This window comes from Euleptes europaea, chromosome 6 (genome assembly GCF_029931775.1).
Source record: "Euleptes europaea isolate rEulEur1 chromosome 6, rEulEur1.hap1, whole genome shotgun sequence".
In the NCBI taxonomy this organism is placed as follows: domain Eukaryota; kingdom Metazoa; phylum Chordata; class Lepidosauria; order Squamata; family Sphaerodactylidae; genus Euleptes; species Euleptes europaea.
This window is the reverse complement of record NC_079317.1, coordinates 99,131,434-99,147,319: the sequence shown is the minus strand read 5'-3', so window position 1 is coordinate 99,147,319 and position 15,886 is coordinate 99,131,434. Positions and strand designations below refer to the sequence as shown.

The window sequence follows — 15,886 nt, the reverse complement described above, 5'->3', positions numbered from 1 at the left end:
TAAATGTACTTTGAAAAACCAGCAGGTTCGGTTGGTTCACCATTCTTTGCCCAGAACAGCCAGGATGACCCATGCAGCATTAATTCCTATCTGCTGCCAAAATATGGGGAGGGATCCTAGAAACATCACTATTGGCCCCAAAATTGGCCCCCTGAGCTAAAAGACTTACTGGATAACAGGAGGGCAGAATAGCAGGCAATTTTGACTGGGCTGTCCTGCAGCAAGGATGCCTGCCTATTGTCCTGGGAACTTACAAGCATATTTTTTCTCAATCTATTCTGCAGTTTAAGAGTGAAGCATGCCTCCAACTGTAATATGGAAAAAAAACTGAGCTCTAGGTGAGGATAAAATGGAGGAGAGAATGATGAAGCCGCTTTGAGTTCCCACTGGAGAGAAAGGTAATATAAATGAAGTAAATAAATGCTTGAGAAACCCTGCTCTACATGTATAACCATCTTTAGAAAATAAACACTACACAGCAGACCGATGGAAGCCACTTTGGGGCCCCTCTGGGGAGAACAGGGTATAAATGAAGTTAAATAAACAAAATGAAGACTCAAAGGATAATATCCTCCAACCCAACAAGCATTTACAATTTAGATGAGCTATCAGTGCAATCTTAAGGAGAGTTACTCCAGTCTAACTCAGTTCATTTCAATGGGCTTAGACTGGAGTAACTCTGCATAGGAATTGCACTGTATAGTACAAATGGTTAGAACAGCTTTCTTACACTATAAGGAGCCCAGATATTGTGCTCTAACCCTTCACTAAGTAAGCAAAAAAGAAAATCATGTCATACTTTGGACTATGCTCCACTTCTAAAAAGCAGGTGACAAAGCCACCTGTGAAGAAAACATTTCACTTCCTAATAACTTAAATAGTATCAGCGAAAGCAGACAGCGCCCTTCCTGTTTTACCAAGCAAAATCAAATGGGCTGTTTGCATTTGCCATAGATAACACCTTGAGCAACTGACAGACCCAACAAACTCTGCCTGCCCAGAAAAAGCTTTTAGTTGCCAAAATTAAATTGAAGCGGATATGAAAAGTACTGTTACAATTTGGGGTAAACACCTGTAACCACTTTTTTTTCCATACTGGAAACCTCAAGAGATGCCACATGAGAACTGTGACCATTCTCACTTCTCTGCTGCCGCCCCCTTACCATCTGGCTTACTGGACTAGTTGCAACACAAGCCAGTGTCTACATAAGGAGGAAATTCCCTTCATAAAAATGAGCTGTACCCTTTTAGACTATAAGAACAGTTAGATTAGCATTAAAGAATCTCCACTATAACCATAACTTAAATGTACTATTTTGACTACAACATATGAAGAGTTGGTTATATGCCAACTTTCTCTTCCACTTAAGGGAGACTCAAACCGGCTTACAATCACCTTCTCCTCCCCTCAACAGACACCCTGTGAGGTAGGTAGGGCTGAGAGAGCTCTATAAGAGCTGTGACTAGCCCAAGGTCACCCAGCTGGCTTTGTGTGTAGGAGTGGGAAACAAATCCAGTTCACCAGATTAGCCTCCACTGCTCTACCAGTTGGTAGTTTCCATCCACAAAGCTGGTATACAAGCATGAGGTTGGGCTATGTACATGCTACACAATCACTGATTTGACATGAGCTATCAACATCAATTTCTCCTTTTCTAGCCTTTCTGCTCATTGTAAGAGGTAGTGTGCTGCAGCTGTTATTCACTGTCGTTATTTTTAGCAGATTTCAATCTATTGCAAACATCTAACAAATGACTGCCCAATTCATTAGTGGAAGCTATGCCACCAGGCAATTATTCATCCATCCTACAGGACTCCTTAGAAATAGTCAAGATGGACTAAAGTAATAGTGTAGACATGTTTTTACCAATTCATGGGATGTTTTGTATATTCCTATTGTCGCCAGTTAAGAGCGTGGGGGGTCCCTAAGCATGATTTATTGGTACTGTACTGGGAGACATGAGAAAGCTTAAAATTGTTGACACCTACATGCTTAATTATCTCAGGATGTACATAAAATGTTGAAGCAGATTAGTAAAGCTTTGCATGGATGTCATCAAAACTCGTATATAATTGGAAAGATGTAGCAGTAATTAAGAAGAGTTGGTTTTTATATGCTGACTTTCCTTTACCACTTGAAACTTAAACCAGCTTACAATCACCTTCCCTTCCTTTGTGAGGTGGGTGGGGCTGAGAGAATGTGACTTGCCCAAGGTCACCCAGCTGGCTTCATCTGGAGGAGTGGGGAATCAAACCCAGTTCTCCAGATCAGACTCCACCACTCCAAACAACTTAACACACTGATTTCTACAGTAGCGTCAGAAGAGATTCAGCTCTTCACTTGCTTTCCCAAGATTAGATTGTCCTTCTAAAGCAACATGATATGAACTGTATCAAAATACTAATGACAACCAGGTTAACCACAGAGAGCCATCCAACTCCACAGTGAAGCATCTTGTTTTGCAGAGAGGAGGTCTCAGGTCCAATGCCAGCATCTCCAGTTGAGATCTGGTAGTAGTTGTGGAAGACCTTGAACTAAGATCCATGGAAGACCGTGAACCGAGATCCTGGAAAGCCATTGTCAGTCCATGTTGACTAAATAGTGACTTTGATAGACAAATGGTCTGACAGCTTCAAGCATATATGTATGTGTAGTTGCTTTTTAAAAATCCAGAAGCATAACCAAGTCCAGCAATTCCAGCAAGAAGTCTTTGAGCACCCTGAAATAGCAACTTTACTGCAACAGATCACATCCTGCAGTGTCTTAATGAACACAAAGATCCTGGCCCACAAAATCATATGCTATAGTAGGTACACTGATTTAGGATGGCCCCTGCACATTTTTACTTCGAACAACGAATATTTAATGGGGGAATCATGGCACTGTGCATTTGCAATGAACAAGCCTAAACATGGGAAGGAAGTTCAAAATGTAGCCCCGCTAACTCCTTGCTTCCTGCCAGTGGGGCAGCTGTTGTGTATGCACCAATGTCCCCAGTGAAGTTACTGGAGAGCACTGGAGACCTAGAAACTGCAGTAACTTTGAAGATAAATACTTTACATCACTTGATATACTTCACTGGCTCCCTACATATGACAGCACAGCTGAAACCAACTGGAACCAAGTCAGTTTATTGGGCATGAGCTACAACAAAAATTGATTTTTTTTTACAGTCATGGACAGTGTTAGGGATAAACCAAAGACACATGCAAGGTCAAACAAAAAACTCGAGTCCCAGTGAGGCATTAATGGCAGGCTTCTAGTTCTCATTGTCACTTTCTCCCAAGGTGTGCTTGTCGAACAGGTACTCTGCCATTCCAGATTGTGGTGCCCCCATCTTGCGCAGATTGGTCACATGATCACCCAGCTCCTTGATGGATTTGACCTGCTCATCCAGATAGTGCGTTTCAATGAAATCACATAACTACAAGGGAAAAAAAAGAGTGTAGGTTAAACACAAGAACACACTTCCAGCCCACAGAAAGCCAAGCGGCCCTCAGGGTATTATGCAAGAATATGACGACCAAAAAAAACCAGTGTGACATCATTAGTCTGGGTTTTCAACTCAGTTGTGCTTCTCTTCCTTCCTCATTCCCCCCTGCCCAGCACAGATGTAGTTTCTAGACTTTACAAACTCCATTAATGGGAACAGTTAAGGAAATGCAAGGATATTATTGTTGACCTCCAGCCTTATGGGTAACTCATGCTGTAGAGTTCTGTGGTGAGGTGGTCTAAGTTCTGCAGCAATAAAAATGCATTCTGCTACATGAATTAGTTACCCTGACCTCTGGATGGCCCAGGGTGGCCCAATCTCGTCAGATCTTGGAAGCGAAGGAGGGTTGGCCCAGGTTAGTATTTAGATGGGACATGGTACAAAGCAGTCGGCCTGTACTATAGGAGCATGGCATTCCCATTAGCTGCAACTTACATGAGGATCATTTTTTTCAGTTGCCAGTTTATGCAGTTCCAGCAGAGACTGGTTCACGTTCTTCTCCAAGTGCAAAGAACACTCCATTGCCGTCAGCCCACTCTCCCAATCATCACGATCTGGCTTCTAACAAAAGCAAGAATACCAATTTTCACATTGGAGATCCAAGCAGATATCCCTGACAACACAGTATGCCCGTCACAAAAGACCTTCTGCTTTAGCGTACACACTCCAAGGTATTCAAAAAAATTTCTCTGACATAGGACACTTGCTTAGTTAGCATCACCTAGGAAACAATGAAGTTACATGCAACGCCTACTTACGTTCAGGCAAGTGTCCCAGTTTATAAGCACAATCACCATCAGATCAGTACACACTATAGTTTCCATGACAGCCAGATTCTCAAATCACATTTTCATTGTACCACAATTCTGGAAGGCCTAGTATTTTACACTGAGATATCAACCTAGTCTTGTGTTTTTTGCACTCTCTACCTTAATGAAACCCTTTCAAGGTAGGACTATCTGCCCATCTTGTAAAGGTATGGGACCACTTCTACATCACACAAAATTCACCAGCCAAGCCCACTGGGTTTACGCAGGGCCGCTATGAGATCAAGTCTATCCCAAACACTTTTCAGCATGCACACCTGTAGAGCAGCAATGGCTGGGATGCTTGTCCCTCAATGCTGTTCTCATGAAAAGACTCCATGAACCCCAGGGCTCCCTGGAACACAGTTTGAAAGCTACTACCTTGAAGTAAAGGCACATGATTACCGCTGAACTGTACCATGGGTGTGTGCAAGTGTGTGTGAATGCTTCTCATTTATAAGAGGTCTTTGTATGTATATGACTACTATGTGAGGAGGATCTAGCTAGGCCCACCTCTACAACATTCTCAGTTGTGTATGCATGAGGTACAACCATAAATTGCATTAGGAGGAAAGGCAGCATAAAACTGTAAAAAAAAAAAAAATACAGCAAGTCCCACACCAGAATACAGCTGCACGATACACCCTTAACTCTCGAGTCTTATTTAGCACAACTGACCTTGATGTCCTGTAGGAAAATACGACCACCCCTCTGGTTCTGCAGCTTCATAAGTTTCTCTGCATGCTCGCGCTCCTCACGGGACTGGTGCAAGAAGTACTTGGCAAAGTTCTTCAGAGCCACGTCATCACGGTCAAAGTAGTAGGACTGAGGGGGGAAATATCCAAATTATTGAATTCAAATTCAAATACCTTTATTGGCATAATACATATTGTAGAAAAATAAATAAATAAAAGATTAAGGATAAAAACTTTAAATAGAGTCTGAATATAATTCAGTCCCCGGTACTGTGGTCCTTCTTCAAACTAAGTGCCCATTGATTGACCACTGTCATCAGGAATCTTGCCACCTTTTCAGTGATCTGTGAATCACAGTCGGCTAGTGGCTTGTGAAGCATCTTGCTGCTGTTTGGAGAGGAGTATGGGACTAAAGGTTTTATGAGATTTTCTCTTGAGATATCGTATAGGTGGCAGTCCAAAAGTATGTGGGACAGAGTCAGGGCATCCTGCGTCACATCTGCAGAAATTGACTTATAGGAGCCAGTATTTCAGCCATTAACACTCAGCCGACTGTTCCTAATTTTGTTATGGAATGAACAGATAGATGTTTGCTGATACGGATTTGATTAACTGCTTGATCTTTATCAAGCCTGGCTGTACTCAGGTTCACAATAACCATCTTAAAATATAATACACAAAATTGAGAATTATTGTAATGTCAGAGCTAATGATGCATCTGATTCCCCATAGCAATGCAGCTGCTTGGGGGGGGGGGGAGGGGAAGCTGACATTTACACAGAAGTCATGGTGGCCCCTTCAAGGAAGAGAAATCTTACTGCTTGGGAACTTCAGCAACTCATTTGCAATTTTAAAAAACACTAGGATGATAAAATCTTGTTTGGAAGAGTCATCATGGCAATGGGGTTTGAGTGCCGGAGGCATACTTTCCCCAATTATACCATTAAGCTACCATCAACTGCACAGCGATTTCTCCACTTGAGCACAATCCCACATAGTGCACACTTTAAACTTTGTGAAGCTGAGGAAAGTTCAGGGACAGAAGGTAAGGTTAACAAGTTGTGGGAGATCTTTTCTTTCTTTAGGAACCAGAGGTCACTAGCAGCAGAAGAGTTGGTTTTTATATGCCGACTTTCTCTACCACTTAAGGGAGACTCAAACCAGCTTACAATCACCTTCCCCGCCGCACAACAGACACCCTGTGAGGTAGGTGAGGCTGAGAGAGTTCTAAACAGCTGTGACTTGCCCAAGGTCACCCAGATGGCTTCGTGTGTAAGAGTGGGGAAACAAATCCAGTTCACCAGATTAGCCTCTGCCTCTTATGAGGAGGAGTGTGGAATCAAACCTGGTTCTCCAGATCAGAGTCCACAGCTCCAAACCACTACACCACGCTGCCAGAATTTACCCCCCCCTCTTGCAGTTTCAATAATGCTATTCATTTTACAGCTGCAACATTGTTTTTTTATAGCTTGCTGTATATGCGCCTTCCTTCAAATCCAGTATATATTGATCAAGGTTATATGACAGCCGACAACCCGATTTCAGCATCCAACAAAGGTCATTCAATGTGGATGAACTGAACACACCCACAATCATCATTACACCATCTTTAACCACAGAAATTCAGACTATCATCTTAAATAAGCTAATGCACTGAGCAGCTTATTGCTTAGTTCTGGAGAAAGTATAGGTTAAGTATTCATCTCACAATACACCCTGGCTGCAGGTTCCGATGAAGACTGGTACACAGAAGAAGTTTTTCAGCAACCCTTTCCCCAGCCTAATCATTGGACACAGTTCTCTGGAAGGAGCCAAAAGGTGCCTCTGTGCTCACACCCTTCAAGCCATGCTGTTGTCAAGCGGATAGGTCTACTGGCAATGCCAGATGCCTGTACACCTACCCCCACCCCCCAGATTATCTACTGGCTCGAAACAAGAGGAAATAATGGTATCTATTTCACCAAGATTTCCGACTCTTCAGTCCAAAGGCTTCAGTAATGCCAGTGCATACAAACAATCATTATCTCAGGCCCAAGGTCAACTGAAGCTCGATTACTCTTTATCAGAAACAAGCTCTGGAGACTTTGCACCCAAACACAGCTCATTTCGCAAATTTGAAACCAACCGCCTGGTGGGCCAAAACCATATAAATCCACCTTGCCAGTTTAATCAGATCCCATGTGATTACATCACTACAATGCTCCTGCGACCCAAAGGCGCAGGGATCAGCAACGAGGAGCTCGTTGCCTGTGGCGCAGCAGCTAAACAGAAGCTTTAAGTCCCCTCTCAGTCAAGGGAGCAGTCGCTGGCCATTTACACATGGGAGGTTTTGCCTTGGATTTGCGGCTCTCTAGATGCACATTTTTCCCCATCCGAATTCTCAAAACTCTGCATGGGGGCTTATTGTTGAGTTGGAGAATTTGGATGGGGGGCAATGTGCATCCAGAGAGCAGCAAATCCCAGGCAAAACCTCCCATGCGTAAATGGAAACTGTCTTTGCAGAGGGGGAGAGCACATTAAGGGCACACATCTCCCTCTTCATCGCTGTCGTGCCCATAGGGAAGAAAAAACATGAAAACAAAAGGAGCCTTTGGATCGACACAAACTGTCACCGAAACCTGCATTTCCTTGCTATAGCTGCCACAGCACTAAATCAGGGCTGTAGGCCGGTTTTTAGGGTCGCCCCCCCCCCCCCACCAATCCTGCATCTAGAACAGGCAGGAAAGAACCAGGGTTACTCTGGGAGAAGATCCAGGAAATGTGCAAAGGGGGCCAGAGAGGCGCGATTGTTTACCACGATCCTGGCACCCGAGAACTCCTCCTTCCCTACCCGCCTGCAGGGAGGTAATCCAGAAGGGAGGCACCGCCCACACCAAGCAGAGGCCTCACTCCTCAAGGACACGCCAAGGCACATAAACATTGAGGCTGTGCTGGCCGTTGCTTCCACGTTCTTCTTCACCCGCACCAGGCAGGGCTGGGGCTACCATTAGGCGAACTAGGCAGTCGCTTAGGGCGCAGACCTCAGAGGGGCACAGAACTGGCCTGAGGGGCACAGTTTTAAACAGATTAGTTTCTTGGGGGGGGGGGAAATGTAACTGACAATTTATATTTCAATTTTTTTTAAGGTTAACTGCCACAACAGTGCTATGGAATATAATTAACTGTGTGTGTGTGTGTGTGTGTAAAGTGCCGTCAAGTCGCAGCCGACTTAAGGTGACCCCTTTTTTGGGGGGGGGGTTTCATGGCAAGAGACGAACAGAGGTGGTTTGCCAGTGCCTTCCTCTGCACAGCAACCCTGGACTTCCTTGGCGGTCTCCCATCCAAATACTAACCAGAGCTGACCCTGCTTAGCTTAAGAACATAAGAAAGGCCCTGCTGGATCAGACCAAGGCCCATCAAGTCCAGCAGTCTGTTCTCACAGCTTCTGAGATCTGAGGAGATCAGGCTAGCCTGGGCCATCCAGGTCAGGGCATAATTAACTATAACGTCTTACAAAAGGTTTTGCAGGAATGCATCAGGCTTTTATTTCATTTTTATTACAAGACATCTGTTTTGTTTTGTTTTAATTGGTTTTTTAAAATTGGTTAGCAGTGGCGGGGGGTTGGACTGGATAAATGAAATGTTGGAACTAGCAGAAATGGCTAAACTTGCGGCATTAGTAAATCAAAAGGCGAACACAGAATTGGTGGGAGAATGGGCGGCATGGACAATATATTGCCAAAATGAGCTTAAATTGGGAAGCATCGAAGGTTATGTTTTACTCTAATTCAAATCGATTAAGGTAGAAATACTATTAAGATCAAAGATTCAGATTTTAAGAAACGTAATTGGATTAATCTATTGTATTGAATTAGCTTTACTGTCACCTTCGCATTTAGTTTCTATCAAAAAGATAAAGAGGAGGAGAGAGGGGAAGTCAACGAGAATATACGAACTAATTAGTTATACAGAATAGAGGAATATTGTTTATATTATGTAATTATCTTAATGAACGATGGAAACTACTGTGCTATAAAAAACAATAAAAAATGTTATATAAAAAAAAAGCAATGGCGGGGTGGGGGGGAGAAAGCACAAGTAGTGAGCCTTGCGTAGGGCACAAAAATAAGGGAGAGACTGGCCCCGGGGCCCTGGCCCAAAGCCCTCCCGCGCCGCTCACCATGCTGAGGTACACGTAGGATGCGTAAAGCTCCAGGTTGATCTGCCGGTTGATGGCCGCCTCGCAGTCCTGGTGGTAGTTCTGGCGCACCTGGGAAGGAGACGAAGCCATGGCGGCGCGGCTGTGAGGCGAGGAAGACGAGGCCGGGCGGGCGGGCGGGGGGGCTGAGGAAGTTCCGTCCAATCACTGTTGAAGCAGGAACCTCCGCCGCTCCGTCTCGCAGGCCGTTCTGAAGGCGGCCTCCTGACGCACCGCCTCTATATAGCTCGGGGTGACGTCATAATCGGGGACGGGGAGCCACGCCCACCGTCGCCAGGGAGGAGGGGAGGGGTCGGTTTGCGAGCGGCTGCGCAGGGAGGGAGTTTTGGCCCCGCCCTCTCGAGGCGGTTGGTGCGGAGCCCGCGTGACTCGGCGGTTCTTCCAGTGGTGTTTTTTTTTATTATTATTATTAGTTTTCAATCTAATTATAATTATTATATTTATAATTTATTATATTATTTATTTTATAAATAATTTATTATATTTATTATTATAGATAATTTATAATTTATATTTATAAATTATTATAAAATAAACAACATAACAAATTATAAATATAATAATTATAATTAGATTGAAAACTAATAATATCTATAATTTGTTATATTGTTTATTTTATAATAATTTATATTTATAAATTATTATAAAATAAACAATATAACAAATTATAAATAAAATAGTTATAATTAGATTGAAAACTAATAATATTTATAATTTGTTATATTGTTTATTTTGTAATAATTTATATTTATAAATTATTATAAAATAAATAATATAACAAATTATACATAAAATAATTATAATTAGATTGAAAACTAACAATATTTATAATTTGTTATATTGTTTATTTTGTAATAATTTATATTTATAAATTATTATAAAATAAATAATATAACAAATTATAAATATAATAATTATAATTATATTGAAAACTAATAATAATAAAAAACACCACACGACCTGGAAGAACCGCCGAGTCATGCAGGCTCCGCACCAGCCGCTAATTTATATTGATAAATTATTAATATAATTTATATTTATAAATTATTTATATTTATAAATTATTAATATATTTTATAAATTATTATAATTTTCAATATATGGATACAGAAAGAAGAAAGGGAAAAGACACTTGTGGGGCGGGGGAAGAAAAACATAATGTACACGCAAGAAAAGAGGAAGGCCCAACAAGTGATGGACGGACTCAATAGAGGAAGCCACAGCAGCCCTCAGTTTGCAAGACCTGAGCAAGGCTGTCAAAGAGAGGACATAAGCCTGACATCAGTAACCACAATATTCAAAAACCAGCGGGAGAACATTTCAACCTTCCAGGACATTCTGTTGCAGATTTAAGAGTAGCAGTTCTCTTACAAAGGAATTTCAAAGGGAGATTGGAAAAAGAAACTGCTGAATTACAGTTGATATTCAAACTAAAGTCAATGCATTTACCTGGGCTGAATAAAGACCTTGCATTCATGGCTCATTACCAATGCTGATTTCTCCACACCCATTTCTCCCCTGGACATCACGGACTCTTCTGCATACCATACCTAATCCCATCAGGCCTGCTATTCACCTTTACATACTGTTAACATTTACATACTAATGCTTGTCTGAATTCACTCTCCGCTACTTAAAGACAGATGGATTCACATTCTAGCTGTATCTGAAGAAGTGAGCTGTGGCTCACGAAAGCTCATACCCTACCAGAAAATATTTTTGTTAGTCTTTGAGGTGCTACTGGACTCTTGCTCTTTTCTACTACTGCAGAAAGATAGGACGTTTTGAAGGACTTTCATTCATAGGGTCGCCATGAGTCGGAAGCGACTTGACGGCACTTAACACACACACACACAAGTTGACTGTGCTCAAGCTTAGCTGATCGTAGCTCGGAAGAACTCAGTATGAGGAAACTAAACTAGTCTAAACCATCATCAGTTTTGATACAATTAATGAAAAGCATTACTAACTAACACTAAGAGGCAGCCAAAAAAAAACAAACCAGTGGATTCTAGATCAAATCAAGCCTGAACTGACCCTAGAAGCTAAAATGACTAAACTGAGGGCTGTCGTACTTTGGTCACATTTTGAGAAGACAAGAGTCACTAGAAAAGACAGTCATGCTAGGAAAGGTTGAGGGCAGCAGGAAAAGAGGCAGACCCAACAAGAGATGGACGGACTCAATAAAGGAAGCCACAGCCTTCAATTTGCAAGATCTGAGCAAAGCTGTCAAAGACGACATTTTGGAGGACTTTGATTCATAGGGTCACCATGAGTCAGAAGCAACTTGATGGCACTTAACACAGAGAGAGGGAATGTACAAGTTGACAGTGCTCAAGCTCAGCTGATCGATCGTACCCCCAAAGACCTCGCTATGAGGAAACTAAACTAGTCTAAACCATGATCATTTTTGATACAATTAATGAAAAGCATTACTAACTGCTAAAGCCGCTTAATTGATATAAACCTTAGTTATCTGCTATGACTGTTATATCCTAGCAATTTGACTGTTTATATCCTAGCAATTTGTTTATATCCTAAGACTGTCTATAACCTCTAACATCCTAAAAATATTGACTGGTTTTAAATCAGTTAAATCTGATTTTAAATCTCTGTATTCGTCTATCAGCTTTCTGTGAAACAGGTTTGTTAGCCTTGACGTTGTCGCAAAGTCAAATAATTTAGCGGTCCATTCAACTGGAGCAGGAATTGTTTTAGCTTTCCGATGGAACATGTATAGAGTTCTGGTAGCTGTAATAGATATTGAAACAATTCTCTATGGATAGGGTCTATCTGGGCTGGTGGTTCTTCCGGTGTTGATGTGCCCCGCTGACCGTCAGGGAAGGAGGCAAGGGTGGAACCGAAGGAATTGTGGCTGGTGAGTCATTTACATTTCAAGCGCAGGAAAGCCTCTTGATGCTCAAGAAGTGGTTTTCTAAGATGACGAAATTCTGGCATTCCTGCCTTGACGGTGGAGAAAGGGTGTGTTTCTTCTTGCTGACTACCCAAACAAACAAACACACACTCTGTGTACAAGGTGAGAAGATCTAAAGAAAAACAGTCAACTGTGAGGCATGCTATTTCTGGCATTCCATATGGAGAAGAACAGCTTTGGGAAATGGTGTAAAAAACAAAAAAAACCCCAAAAGCTAGAACTTTTCACTTTTGTCCACATTGGCCAAATTTTGGTTTCAAAGCTTTCATACTCCTATACTGCCTAAAGTTAGGCGCCAAACAACCCTACATAATTAAGAGATCAGAGTGCTTCATCAGGTAATTCCATGTTACAAGTGATGTGAGTAGAAACTGCTGCCTGGAGGGTGGAAAAATACTGGCGTATTTCACGTCATCCCAACGTGCCAATGTGATCTGTCACTGCTGCAGCCTGTGTACACTTACCTGGAAATAAACCTTATCAAATAAAGTGGGACCTGTGTCTGAGTTAACAGGATTGCTTAAGAGATTGAGCTACAAACGTTCCTGTCGTAAATTTACATGGTAGCCTTAGGCACCCCACTTTACAGTGTAATCCTATGTGGAGTTACTCTAGTCGACTACGTCAATCTTGAGGGCTGCACTGGTGGCCAGCTGCCAGGATAATAGTAGTGCTGCTGGTTGGTTTCCTATGGACATTCGGTGTGGGGTGGGGGATAACTTGAGCTCCCTGGCCAGGCACAGACCCATAGTGAGCATGTAAGGGTCCCTAGCAACCATGTCACTAACCACCAATCATGGAGCGGTGGTTAGTGACATCCTTCTGAGTGGGACAAATGGGTTCAGCCAACCAGCATCTACAAATGGGGCGATGGCTCAAGACCATGCCCCATTCTGCACAGAGCCCATCAATGAGTGTCTGAGTCACAGCATAGAAAAGTTGCCAGCAAAACATTAGGGAAGCTGACCTTGAATCCACAACCCCCACACCCAAGATGTGCCCTAATCATTGGCCAAGCAGACACCTGCAAAGGAGGAGCACCATTGGACATTAGGCATTCCCCTGCAGTGCCGGCATCCCTGTCAACCATATAAGAAGAGCCCTGCTGGATTAGACCAGTGGTCCATATAGTCCAGCATCCTGTCTCAAACAGTGGCCAACCAGTTCCTTTGGAAGTCCAACAACAGGGCATAGAGGCCGAGGCCTTCCCCTGCTGTCCCCTCCTGGCATAGGTATTCAGAGGTTTACTGCCTCTGAACATGGAGGTTCCCTTCAATCACCATGGCTAGCAGCTACTGATAGACCTCTCCTCCATGAATCTAATCCTCTTTTAAAGCCATCTATGCCTGCGGCCATCACTACATCTTCTGGCAGATTTTAATCACTTATTGTGTAAAGAAGTAGTTCCTTTTATCCATCCTGAATCTATTGCCCATCAGCTTCATTGGGTGTCTTCAAGTTCTTGTATTTTGTGAGATGGACAAAAAGTTGGGAGATGGACAAAACGTTGTCAACTCTCTTATCCCCTCTTAGTCATCTGTTTTCTAAACTGAAAACCTTTCCTCATGCAGAAGGTGCTCCAACCCTCTAATCATCTTGGTTGCCCTTTTCTGTACTTTTTCCAGCTCTGTGAGGTCCTTTTTGAGATACAGTGACTAGAACGGCACACAGTATTCCAAATGAGGCCACAACATAGATCTATGTGTATGTATGAAGTGCCATCAAGTCACAGGTTACTCATGGTGATCCCATAGGGTTTCCATGGCAAGTGATCAAGCAGAGGTGGTTGGCCATTGCCTTTTTCTGCAAAGTCATCCGTGGTGAACTCCCTTCCAAGTAGTGACCCTCAGCCTCCGAGATCTGACAAGATCGAGCTATACGATACCATTCCATATCCCCTCTGTACAGGGACATTATAATATCAGTTGTTCCATTTTCAATTCCTTTCCTAATAATCCCATGAAGACTTTCCTAGGTGTATGCCCCATTGCATGCCATGGCACATAGGGATGGGGTGGTCTGCCTCAGGTTGCCCCCTATGCACATACCAGCAGTCTCAGCTGCAGAAACTCGTGTTGTCAAGGTTGGACGTAGGGTGGTGAGAGGGGCAAGGGAACAGTGGGTGCAAATTCCTGGTCCTGGGCTGCTACCCCTGATTACCTGTCAAGGATGCAAGGGGGTGTGGGCTTAACTGTTTGGTGTGTATAGGCAAAGGTAAGGTACCTGTACAAGTTCTGGACAGAGAGACTTGTAAGTTAAACTGCAGCACCTTTTGCTATCCCTCTGGCATGTTAGTGCTAAGAGCCCTCCCTATGCTTTTTCCACAACCAAGGTGCAACACAGCATGATTTAACTATGCTCGTCAGAGGCCTGGGGTTCGGGGTCCCATGCTGCATGCTCCAACATCTGAACTCTGAGCATCCTGGGTGTGGTTTAATGTTGCACTGGGATCCTGTGATTGGGTTCGGAGGGGAGGGTACAACCCTACTGCTGTGGGTATGTGTGGGGAATAACAGGAAGGCCTTTTGTGAATGTTCTGTTGTGTGTCCTTTTGCTGTTATCTAAGTGATTGTGTCCCCTTTTGCCTTGCAAGAACCAGCTCTTCAGAGCGTAATAATCCCCACCTGAGACCTGAGTTGTGGAGGGCACTGGATGGTCTGGTTAGAGCAGTCATGCATCCTTCCCTGTGTCTCTGATGATTGAAGAGGATATTTTCCAAGAGATTTAACACCCCACCCCACCCCCAATCTGCTGGGTTCCTAATGGGCATGCCACAGTCTGTCGTAAAGCAGAGGTTTCTGTGGATCTATTGTTATTTCCCTTGTTTTGCTTGTGGATGAGGACACCCACTGCTGTGAGAACACAGGAAGCTGACCAACTTTGTCAGCACTGCACCAGCACTGGCATTAGGGGAGAGCTGTTTTGCAATATGCTGATGTTTTTTGATGACCTCATTGGTTACTTCATATGTTCTAGACTGACTGGAAATAAGATAAGAGCCCTGCTTGATTCGACCAAAGGTCCATCTAGTCCTGCATCCTGTTTCCCACAGTGGCCGAACAGATGTGTATGTATATAGTTGGGGAGTAAGAAAGGGAGACTAAGGAGCTTGAGTTCTGCATGAAGGATCCTAAACCCTGCTCACCCTATAGGTCAAGCAAACGGACCCCATTGGCTCTAAGCCAATATGTACCATTGGTCACCAGGAGGTTATGTCTCCCTATCACAGATCAAGGGGGGAGTGGCCGCAGGCGGCCAAGGGGGCATATAAACAGGGGTTGCTCATTGTGTTAACCAGTTCTGTTCCTGTAATCAATAAACGCAGTTGTTGTTGAACTCCGTCTCCGACCTCGTGAATCCTTCCCACGCGGACTTAACAAGATGCATTCCAGAAACTCACAAACACGGCATGATCTCAGTTGCTCTCCTCGGCTGCCCTGCGACAGACATTCAGAAGAATCCAGCTCTGAACCTGGAGGTCCTAGTTAGTTATCCTGGCTAACAGTCTTTGCTAGATCTCTTCTCCAGGAATATACTTAACCCCATTTAACAGCCATATAAGCTAGTGGCCATTGTGGTGAAAGGGCATTCCACATTAGATGGAATGCAGAGCCTGCAAAGTCACGCCTACCCCATGCCGGTCGTGAGCCACCTTCCCCCCCTCCACGCATCAAACATTGCCGCGCACACGGCTAAGGATCGCACCCTCGGCTGGGTTCTCAACTGGGTGGGGAAGGGGTGGCTGGCCGCCAAGCCAG

The 15,886-nt window shown here is 43.6% G+C and overlaps 1 protein-coding gene across 1 annotated transcript; it reads right to left on the bottom strand.

The window, feature by feature from the left end:
- Positions 1–3,116: 3,116 nt before the first annotated feature.
- Positions 3,117–9,277, bottom strand: FTH1 (ferritin heavy chain 1). Its single transcript, XM_056852160.1, has 4 exons — positions 9,155–9,277; positions 4,979–5,125; positions 3,930–4,055; positions 3,117–3,425 (listed from the first exon to the last, which is right to left on the bottom strand). The coding sequence occupies exons 1-4, from the start codon at positions 9,263–9,265 to the stop codon at positions 3,261–3,263; spliced, it is 549 nt and encodes a 182-aa protein (XP_056708138.1). The 5' UTR covers positions 9,266–9,277; the 3' UTR covers positions 3,117–3,260.
- Between the last annotated feature and the right edge of the window lie 6,609 nt (positions 9,278–15,886).